At 36.1% G+C, this 12,171-nt stretch overlaps 1 protein-coding gene and 1 pseudogene across 3 annotated transcripts in view; both read right to left on the minus strand.

Annotated features, from left to right (window-relative positions):
* Nucleotides 1–12,171, minus strand: part of LOC105042573 (serine/threonine-protein kinase STY46) — a 111,778-nt gene that overhangs the window by 10,602 nt on the left and 89,005 nt on the right. For all 3 annotated transcript variants that reach the window (XM_010919856.4, XM_073256821.1, XM_073256822.1), the window contains one exon: nt 9,420–9,515. In XM_010919856.4, coding sequence (XP_010918158.3) covers nt 9,420–9,515 — 96 coding nt within the window. The remainder of the gene's footprint in view (nt 1–9,419; nt 9,516–12,171) is intronic.
* LOC140857593 (uncharacterized) lies at nt 624–5,057 on the minus strand (annotated as a pseudogene).

Genomic DNA, 12,171 nt, shown 5'->3' on the forward strand with positions numbered 1-12,171 from the left:
AGGATTGTGAATAAAGAAGAATCTACAAAGAATCAGTTTCAGAGGTACACTTTTGGATTAGGTGAGCATTGAGGTAGCACCAAATATATAGCAGATAAGCATAGTTTTGTTTGATTGTAGTCTTGAAGGTGCACTATTTTGCAAATGGGTTTTATCCCACAGTCATATTGGAGTTTGTCTAAGACCTACAAATTGTATTATAGTTTTTGGCTTAAAAAAGTTATGCTCTATAATACCATTTGTTTTGTTCTAGTTTGCAATATCTTTTTAGCTATCTCTGCATCCATTTGATTGGTTATGCTGGTCACAACTCTAGATTCAAGCGAGTTCATATCTCAGGTTGTTCCAAACATGTACTTGATTTTCTATGAATATAGTATGGTGCACCAGATAAGGATCAATATGAACTAGATCTTCAATCCTGATGAATTTTGATATCCTAAAACACTAGTCAATTTTAGAAACTTCAATTATATTGATATATTAGACTCTTGTCGGCTTCAATATCAGCTATTGAGATTTAAAATTAGTTTCAATGATCTTAATGTATTTATTCCTTCTAGGAATTTACAGTTAATGTCTTTTGAAATAAGTTCTAGATTATATTTAAAAATTTTGGGAAACATATGAGTTTGATTTAATATTTTTCGAACATGTATTTATGTGTTCCATCTTCAAAATTTACTTATATGAGCATGTTTCACATACCCGATTATATTACTTTTTTATTTTTCATTAGAGCTTTCATGGTGCATATTGAAATCATATTAATTCTTAAAAAGAGATATATCTAAAAGATAAAAGAGAAGCTTTAACTCAGTAGTATAAGTGGCCCCATTTGAATTGTCAATCAGAAAACTAGTGGACCTCTAGCAACGTGGTATGAGTGGCCTCAAATAAATGTGTATCCTTGTCTAATTGTTATAACTGGACCTTTAGGATTATAGGTGGCTTCAGCACCGGCAACAAGAATAATGAGTAGCCTCATCTGAATTGATGGCTATAGTATAAATGGGCTCAGTTGCACTAGAAATGAAGATACAAGTCATCTCGAGCATATGAGTGAATCTTTCAAACAATACATGGTTCTATTTGAAACATCTAGACAATTTTCTATTGTTAGTATCAAGATCCGCTGTATCGGTATCGATGCAACAAACCGGCACCGAGCCGGTACGGTACGATATCGGTACTGGACAGTACCAACACACGGTATACTCCGACGTACTGGTTCAATACCGGTATATTTTGTATTGTTTTGTTTTTTTTTTTTTTGATCTCCAAGTTATTAATTCATAATTATGACCCCAAAATTATATTATATTGCATATTATTGACATATTTGGGTTTAATTTTTGAGTTCGGTAGTGGTACAGAGACTCTTGATCCAAAATTCTAAATATATATTTATTTACATTATATTACAACTCTATCATCCTAAAATTTAAATATATATATATATATAAATATGCATTAAAATGTATCTAAACTTTTAAAATACAAAGCACAAAAAATGATATACTAACCTTAAGATCTGCTCTGCATTTAATATCTCGTTGAGTGTCTGTGACGCTCGTAGATATCTGAATCATTGGCATAGTCTGGAGGAACATCAGTCCATCCCTCTAACTAAGACGCACTGTACTCTTGAATATTCATCTCATAAGGCATCCTCTCTGGATTGTAAGACATCTCAGATCTCTCACTCAAACTGACTCTGAGAAGTATTCTCGGGATGATGATATGGCTGTGGAAGAGACCATCCAAATATATCGGTAGCAAAATCTAATCCGTAAGATATTCCAGACTGCATAGGGTAGTAACCACTAGAAGACGAAGTCTCGGATGCACCATATCCATATGGATCATAAGGTGGCTAGGGGTAATAGGATCCATAATGCAAGGATGATCCGATATATCCATGGATCCTACTTCACATACAAGATCGTCTGCAGCTGCATCGTGTGCTGGACGACCTCTAGGAGTCCGTCGTCTATATGAAATCGGCTCCCCACGGTCTCTACCAATGCATCCACCATGGTCCCTATCTTGTGTGGCATGTATAATCTGAAACTCACCGGTGAATCGAATATCACCCTGCGGCTGTGTCTTATAAGCAGTGATCTTCTGTCCTCCAATTCCTCTTTGATCATCAGATCCATGACTACTACTACTAGTATCATCATCACTCTCCCTGATCTTCGAATCTGAGCCAGATAGCTCCTGTACTCTCAAGAGTAGTGCACGTACAATTGTATTTTCTTTTCCCCCTTGTTCCCCTCTGTGACTGAATTTTCTGTGATTGAGAGGATGGATGTTTTGTTGTTGATTGCCGATCTTATCTAAACAGTTGTTGCTCAAACCTCTGCAAGGATGTATCGAACATCGAGTCATGTGATAAATGAGTCCTCTGTGTTCCTTCAGACCGTGGTTGATCAGCTGGAACCTTATATGAAATATTTCTTTCTACCCATTGTCCTGGATCCACCCTGATCTCCCTAACTACCATACTGGCTGGTCATGGAGGAGACCCTGGCTCATCAAGCTCTGGCTCCTGCTGCTGACCTGCAAGTTATCCGATGATTGGATCGTCTTCCTCATCAACATAATCATCTAGTGTCGGATCAGTATACTTTAGTTGTACTTCCTTTTGAATGTATTTTAGCCTCAATCTCAGATTATAGTGAACATATACAAAATCATTGAGATGCTTTTGTGTCATACGATTTTTCTATTTGCTATGGATAAGAACGAAAATCGACCAATTGCGCTCACAGCCACTAACAGAGACTGTCTGAAAAAAATACAGACAGCCACACCTCTCAAATATTCTGCAGACATTCCAAAATGAATCCACCATTCAGCTGCAAAAGCAAAACTATATATCAAATTTTATGATATTATTAGGCATTTGATGTCAATCTATACTGCTCATTATTGATATATAATTTATCTGAAATCATCTGCTTTTTGCTTACGACAGCTGATGGGACTCCAAAGCTGTTTGATCCCTCTCTAAACTGTTTCGTCTATAAAAAAATATATTTATTAAATTTATAAATATATCGTTGAGTACAAATCGAATTTAATTGAATAATCACATCTATTTTAAATTAGCATACCTCTTGCAGACACAAGGATACGATTTCTGGATCGGACACCATCTTATATATCATATTACGAAGAGCAGCAAGAAGCTCGTTATCTATATCTATCCCAGAAATGATATACTGAAATCTCAGATTCAAATAATAAGCTGCAGATAAATTTCATAATTGATTAAGTACACTTTTATAAGCATAAAAAAAATTATTTTAAAATATTTTTAAATTCATGCTTACCGACTAGATGCAAATCTCTATCCATCTAATAGTCCCAACGGTGCTCAATGATGTTAATAAATTTTTGAGCATGCTTCGAATCATTCTCACTGATCTGTTTCTGTCCTCTCCATCATGTAATATAAGAAGCCCAACTGGGATATCTTTCACTTTCCATGGCACAAAGTACCTCATATAATGACTTAATAGCCTTCACTATCTTCTCAGTCCGCTGCCAGAATGGCTGACTCGTCATCAAGTTCTCCACATGACTTCCATCAGTGCCGACCCTCGCATATCTGCTCTCCTGCCATTCGACACTGACAAACATCTGACGTAAGGCTCCTTTCTTCTAAAGAAGACTATCAAGGGCTATGTAGTTGGTAGTAAATTATATGATATCCGGTCTTAAGATCTCCCTCCAGTATACGTTCGCATCAATGAAAGGACCCATATATGATTGTAGATGAATCTAGTAATAGTCTGGGTAATCTCCACTACCTGCTGCATCCTACGAATCTTTTCAATATCTATCAATATAAAATCAATGCAATATGCAGCACATGGGATCCAGTATATCTGTGGTCGCTGTTCTATTAGCAACTCTTCGGCAATCTTGTATTGTGGTCCATTATCTGTGATGACTTGCACGACATACTGCTCATCCACTGAATCAATCATCTCCTCCATCAGACAAAGGATATATGCGGTATCGTGCATCTTATCTGAAGTATCAATTGATTTATGAAAAAATACTTTTCCATCACAGTATGTCAAAAAATTTATGATGCTCCGTCTAATAGGATCAGTCCAACCATCACACATCACTATCAGTTCGTATGTAGACCATTTATTCTTGTAAGAAGCAATCCATCTCTGCAAATCCTCCTTGTTACTGTCAAAAAACTGACCATAGATGTCCTTAGATCCTGATGGATCTACATCCTAACCGGCAGCCTCTATGACTGAAATAGCAGATCGATAGTAAGGATTGCCTGCTGCATTTATTGAATATGACTGAAATGAAACCATGATCCAATAGCTCACCATATATCCTTCTTCTTATCCTTTTTCACTATAGTGTCAATCCTCTGCTGCTTTGAATCCTTGTTAGAAAAAGTATATAGATCCAAATCATGGATGGTGGCTTCTGCTGAAATATCTTTGGAGGACCTCCTCCAACTGCCAAAAGCTCTCAATAACGATGACATGATGTGTTTGCTCTCTCTACCATCGAGCTCTCTAACTGAGGTAGTCCTCCTGAACTTGAATTCTTCCCCATCGATCGCTAACCCAAACTTCGATTCGTAGCATGATCATCTAAATCACTCTCTATACTTGGCCATCTCCTCCTGCCAGTACTGATCAGTCAAGCTCGCTAAAATCGTAGCCTCAATCTATGCCTCCTCATCTAGAGTGAAAGCCTCCTTTGACTCTCTAGAGTGATAAGAAGATGGCTCTGTAGCTCGATGGTTCACTTCCATCCTCTTCTGCTTTGCTCTTTCCTTCGCTGCTTTCGAATCAGCGAAGTACTTCTTCATCAACTATCGGACCTCCTATAGATATTTCTGACATATGGACCCATCAGAATAACCACTAGACAGGTGCTGCTTTAACCTAATCACCCCTCCTCTCTTGAACTCTGTGTTGCACTATTTGCATTTCCAACGATGTCAAACCGAGAGCATCTTGCCATGATCTCAACCAATGTCGTGCTCTGAATTTTTTTTCTTACTCATTTCTGCAAGTATAATAAAACACGATAGTTTAATAATTATTAAAAAATATTATATATAAATTCAAAAAAATTCAATAATAATTTTAAAACTCATAAATTCAAAAAAAATATGTTATATACTTCAAATAATATTTTTAAATTAAATATAATATAATACTAATTTTACATATTTTTTATTTGATAATATTTTTTTATTATTTAAATAATTACAAAAATATTTTTTAATTTTAAAAATTTCAAAAAAAATCTGAGATTAGATTCAAGTAGCTTGAATCATTCTAAATATGATTTTAAAACTCTAATTTTTTATTTTTTAATTTATTTTTTTAATAATTTTTTTATGAATAAATATATATATTTTAAAAAATATATAATTAATGAAAGTCAAAGAATATCATGCTCTGAATTTTTTTTCTTACAAATTTCTGCAAGTATAACAAAACATGACATTTTAATAATTATTAAAAAATATTATATATAAATTCAAAAAAAAATTAATAATAATTTTAAAACTTATAAATTCAAAAAAAATATGTTATATGCTTCAAATAATATTTTGAATTAACTAAAATATAATACTATTTTTAAATATTTTTTATTTGATAATATTTTTTTATTATTTAAATAATTATAAAAATATTTTTTTTAATTTTGAAAATTTTAAAAAAAATTGAGGTTAAATTTAAGTAGCTTGAATCATTCTAAACATGATTCTGAAACTCTAAATTTTTATTATTTTAAATTTATTTTTTTAATAATTTTTTATGAATAAATATATTTATTTAAAAAATATATAATTAATGAAAATCAACGATTTTAGTGTCATCATGTAGATCTTTCAAAGATCTATCATATATGATCAAATCATACCAAAATCATAAAATTTTGACATGATTTTCTCTTATTTTCATACTTCTTCGATCTTATCTTTTTTTAACAACAAAAATATAAAAAATAAAATATTTATTAAAAAAATAATATATTACCTTATTTTCGATCAAAAATCAACGTCTCCTCGAATCAGTACTGCAATTTGATGAAATTTTTCTTCTTTTTCTAATTTTTTCCGCATGTCGTCGAACGCTTAAGAGCTCGGGAGTTCTCTGAGAAAGCTCTCAGGTCTCTCAGACAAAGCACCTGGGCTGTCACTAAATGATAGCCCAGAACCCACTACACCCCCCCCCACACCCCCCATGTGATTTTTGTCAGTACGGTTCGGTTCAACGCCGAACTGAATCGTACCGAGCCATATTGCCTGGTTTCGGGCGGTATGGCCCCGAACGATGCCGAACCGTCTAGTTCAGTGCGGTTCGGATCTGTTTTTTGGAAGAAATGACCGAACCGGATTGGCTAGCCGCCGGTCTGGTTCGGTACGCCCTGTACCAGGTGGTTCGGCCCCATACGGCATTCTTTGGTTAGTATTTTGGTCCTTTCATGATATCTCATGCTTATTTGTGAAATTTGATTTTTGTATTTCAATGTGATAGTGTCTTGGTAACCTACTGCTCAAATTTCTGAATGATGATTTGATTTGTCTTTCTGTTTTTTTTTTATAGAATCTTTTTAATAAGAAACTACACTATTAACCATGTGTAGCTCATACCGTCATTATTAGAAATTTTTAGAACAATTGGCTAAGTTTGTAATCAATTTTGGAGGATAACAACAATGAACTTGTAGAGTACATTTTTGGGATCGGGTAGGTGTTCAAGCAACACCAACCATATAACATTCTACATAATGTTGCTTTGTAGTTTGTAACATTTGAAGGTATAATTTTATGTATAATAGGCTATGTTTAGGATGTGATTGGATGTGTTTTCAAGACTACAGTTCAAAGATTTGAGTCCCGTAGGACTAAGACGGGAGCATTGGCACCATACTATTTTGATAGCCAGGACCAGCACACTTGGGGGAGTACCGATTCTCTACTAAATTGTAACATCTTGTGTAACGCCCAGGTTCTTGGGCCTGTAAACCCTTGACGGCCCAACGAGAAAAAAAGAAAAAAAAAAGAATGAAAAATTAACGGAAGGAGGAAGACTCCTAATCGAAGTCTTCTTCCTCTCCATTTCCGATGAAATCGGACTCGAAGAGTCTAGCTAGGGTAGAAGATCTTCTCTATAAAGACCTCCCTTCCCTCCCTTAGGACCTTACAACAAAATTTCGAAGAAATTAAACGGATTTGAGGGATATTTTCAAAAGAGAGAGCCGTGAGCGGTTGATCGGAAGAGAGGGGCCGCCGGAGCTGTTTTTGGCCGTCGGAACAAGATATGTTTCTTTTCTCTTCTTTTCGAATTGATCTTTCCGGCCATCGGTGTACCTGAAAGCCGGCAAGATGTCGGTTCGGGCTCAAACAGGGCACCCTTGTTTGTGTTGTTTCTCTCCTTTCGTCGCCAGCAGCAGGGACGGGTGGGGCTGCCACCGGGACAGTAGCCTCGCCGCCGCCGGGGTTGCCGAGGAGGGTGGTCGGAGATGGCCTACCCTGATCGTGAGAAGGGGAGGCATTCGGGATAGGGGTCAGATCCCCTGCTTTAATCGTGGGGAAGAGGAGAAGAAATCTCTTCTCTTCTCAAAATAAAATTAAAAATAATAATAATAATAATAATTAAAAAAATTGGGACACAGGTAAGGGTTCCGATAAACCTCAATATATGATTTTTTTTTAGAAAATTAATTTGGTTAAATTGATTTGTTTGATAGGACAACAGTCCAACGAACAGGAGGACAACGAGTAGGGTTTTGATATTCAGACTGTAAGACTGTGAGTTTGATTTCTCATTGATCGAGATAAGAATCCTGTACATGATCATCACCATATATGTTATTTGTTCGTTAGTTTTATAATGTTGATTTTGCATTACTGGATTTATGATCGATGAGTTTTCTATGCTTGAGACACCAATATATGGCTTATATGATTCTTTTTAAACATGAGCATGTTATGAAAAGATTTCTATGATTGATGGTATGAGTCTTATGGATATAACTTATCAATTTGATCATCCGATAATTTGAAATTAATTCGATGAAATTAATAATTAAATGAAAAGGATATGGTTTGGACTAGTCTCGACATATGGATCAGCCGGCCAGGAGCTCATGCCTGGAACAGCCCGTCAGGAGCTTATCCCTAAGACAGCCCCCACTGGCTTATAAGTGGATCAGCCGGCCAGGAGCTCATGCCTAGGACAGCTCGCCAGAAGCTTATGCCTGAGACAGCCTCTCACGGACTTTCGTACGTGGGACAGCCGGCCAGGAGCTCATCTTGGGACAGCCTTGAAAGGCTTATATGAAAAGAAAAATTGGATTGGAAAGAGATCGAGGTATTGTCTGGGTTAGTCCAAAGCCAAAAGGGATAAAAGATTGTCAAACCGAAGATGTGAAAAGATGAAACATATAACATGTAATTCAAGAATGAACGAAGACTTCACTTAATGATATGTGATGATCCATATTTATTAAATGCATGTTTATGTCAATTTTCGAGTTATGATATACGTATGAGTCTTCACAAAATTGTATTGGTTTTAAAAATATTAATTTTATCTATTGGCTTGATGTACATGTGAAGTGAATCTTACTGAGCTGGAGAAGCTCATATTTCCTTCTTGTTTTTTTTTTCAGACTCACAGGATGCTTAGTTTGGATGGTTTGAACGAGAGCAAATAAAAACTAAAGCCTTTAGTAATTCAGTTAGTTTAAATTCTCTGATACCAATGAACATTTGAATAATTGTATTGAACAAAGTTTACTTTTGATTTGAAGTTGTGACTTGATTGATTTATTTGGTATTTACTTGGTTATTTAAAATTTTGAAATATTAATTATTTAGACCTTACATGATCCTTAGGGCGCTGCTCTAGGGTTTGTGTGGACGTGTCATGTGGCCAACTCAGGTGCTGGGTTCGGGGCGTGACATCTTGAGCGTCCTAATTGCAACCCAATATTTAGGTCACGCCGTGATAATCAAAACAGACTGGGATGCTTGTTTTTTTTGTTGTTGTTAACAACTTTTCCATTTGCCCTAACTTTATCGTCCTGTCCTGATTTTTTGCTGTCCTAGGGCCAGGAGCAAACCGTGATGGCATGAAACCAGGATTTAAACTCTTGTTTTGGTTCCTGTTATGCATTTAATTAAGATACATTCAATCATTTGGATATCCAAGTAATGGCTTTATCTTAGTGTTACTTTCGAATCCATATTTGATCGACTACAATAGTTACACCTTTGGATTCATAAGTTCAAGTTTCAATTTCTTATACAACATTATCAAGCATCAACACATAGAAAGAACTCACAATAGGCACAATGTTGTTAGCAAATTGGAAAGTAGTGAGGATAAGTATCCAAAAAATACCTCAGGAGCCATCCAGCGGTATGTTCCTGTCTCTGCTGTCATAACACCAGATTGACCTTTAACTCGTGCTACTCCAAAATCTGCAACCTTGACAACCTATGAAGAAAATGATGCATCAAAAACTGAACAAATGAATAAAAGAGAAGATAGTAGACGTAATAAACATAGTAGGCCAAAAAAGGTAAAAGAAAAAAGAAAACAAAATGTTCACAAGCACCACTCAGTTTTAGAAAAAAAAATTCAAGAAAGGAGATAAATACATCTAATCATTTTAATGGAAGTTATAGTAATAACAAATTGTCAAATGTCCGTTGGATTTATATTTTCACTTGCATCCCTTGAGATTATGAATTTATTACATAATAAAGCCCATGATCTCGACAGTTCAAGCTAAACTCTTCTTTGTTTACTAGGTCAACTTGATCCAAGTTTTCAAATTCAATGATGAAGCAATCCTCTATTTCTCGTACATAAATAAGATTTACTTAACTAAAGCACAAATATACCAAGAAGAACCAAGTTAACTTGATCATGGTCATACCGATATGGGCCCTTACCAAACCAAATCGCTCGGAACTAAGCGGTTCTAGTTGGTTTGGCTCAGCAAGGACCCGGGCAAAACACCGTACCAAGACTATGAATCATCCTAGTTGGTGGTTAGTACGGTATGATACTAATTGAACCGGATAGTTTGTTATGGTACTGTATACCATAAAAACACCCATGGACTATTGTACCACCCCAAATGTCTGATTGGGGGTGTGATATACCATATAAGGTCGAACACATTCAAAAATAGTATTCAAGTCAGTACATGCTCCATACCAGCTCGTACCAACCCATACCTCGCGGTTTCAAGCAGTACCATGATAAAAAATGAGAAAAATGGCTTGAGAACTGTTTTGGTATAGGGTGTGCACCATATCATATGTACCGATACAATACCTAATATCAAGATTTGCGGACCTTGATTGTACTTTAAAGTTTACGTATTTCCTTGATAAACAAGGAATGATCGGTTTGGCTCTGTTGGAATCCAAAGTCAAACAATGCACTATTGAACTAATCAAGCTATGCATGAGGGGATTTTTTAAGACCATAAATTGACTTCTTCAATCAACAAACAAAAGCTAAACCTTTAGCTAGAGTAGATCCAGGAGGTGGATCCATGTAGCCTCTTCAAATAATTATCCATGCAAGAATGTATTCTTCACAAAAAGTTGGAATAACAATCATCCAAGCTTCACTGTAATATAAATAACCCCTTTGACAAAGTCAATCTAGGCCATTGAAGAAAAGGTCTCCAAATGGTCTACATCATAGGTTTGAGAGTATCCTTGGCTACGATCTAGCCTTATATTTCTCAACTGAGCCATCTAGTTGAAACTCTATTATATTCATTTTCCAGTGGGTAATGGTACTGATTCTCATGTTTCAATTTTGGAAGTGCTTCAAGTGCTTCCACTTCATTTATCATTGCCTCTCTAATCAGGATTTAAGCTGGTTTCCTGCAATTTTAAGCATTTAGAGACAAAGGCAACAAGAGCAAACGAATTGGGAGAAATTAAGAGTCAAAGGAACAAAATGATTGACAAGATGTGAAGTCCAAGATCTCTTATGCTTCTGAAGAACAACGGATAAGTTATCATTAGGAACACGTATAAAGGAAGAATGTATACCTATATTTGGATCTTTTCTCAATCAGTTAATGACCTAGAGGTCCTGTTTAAGAGGCATTATCTTGTGTCTCCTAGCGTACACAATTGTCTTAACATGTCTCCTTGACTTGTGGAGTATGAGATGGTTCATCAACATTGATTGGAAGAAAGGGAAATGTAGTTATTCCATTTCCACCTTGAGATAAAAAAATTATCTTCAAAAGAATGACCCCTCAAGTAATTTGGCATTTCTCCATAAAAGTTAACATCCAAGGAGGTGTGCAATTTATGTGAAACAGGATCACAACATCTATAACCCATTTAACAGTGGGAACACCTAAGAAGACACATTTGAAAGATTTATGAAGCAATCTTTCTAGAGATAAGTCGACAGTCCAATATAATGAACAAAACAAACATGTGCACAAGACATGGGGAATTGTAGGAAAAACAGATTCATGAGGACATAAAACTTGCAAAAGATGTTTATTAAATAGCAAGCAATTAATGCAACATCACACCAATAAGTATTTGGAAAAATTCTTTCAAAAAGAAAAGGATGAAATATCTCAAGAAAATGTTGGTTCTTTCTTTCAGTAATTCCATTTTGAAAACATGCAACAACACATGATGATTGTAATAGTGAATAATCAGAGGAGACGACTCTTTCCCAACTTTGCCAGAGGCCAAGAGATGCCAGCCTCCACATATAAACAACCGCGCCGCGCCCCCCCACCCCCCTGCCCCCCACGGCCCCCAGTATTAACCAGCACAACATCTCTCTATTTCTCTATCTTCATTTTCCTGGAGGCACCAACACCTCTGTTCTCATCAAGATCACTGCCAAATCTCCCCAAAGACAAGGTAAGCTGTGCCTCCATCTCACCTACACTCCCTCTTTGACCTACCCGTCATTGTGATGTCGCCATTGGCTTGTAACTCATCAAGAACCACTGGATTCTCACATCCATTCAATCCTTGTTTTGGCAATGCCTTCCCTTGCTTCAACACTCGTCCCGTCTCCACACTTGTTCAAGTCTTGAAAACCCTCCCCACAGTCCTGATCTTCCTCTTTGCCACCACTTGAGTCATTG

Source organism: Elaeis guineensis, chromosome 4 (genome assembly GCF_000442705.2).
Source record: "Elaeis guineensis isolate ETL-2024a chromosome 4, EG11, whole genome shotgun sequence".
NCBI classification, from domain to species: Eukaryota; Viridiplantae; Streptophyta; class Magnoliopsida; order Arecales; family Arecaceae; genus Elaeis; species Elaeis guineensis.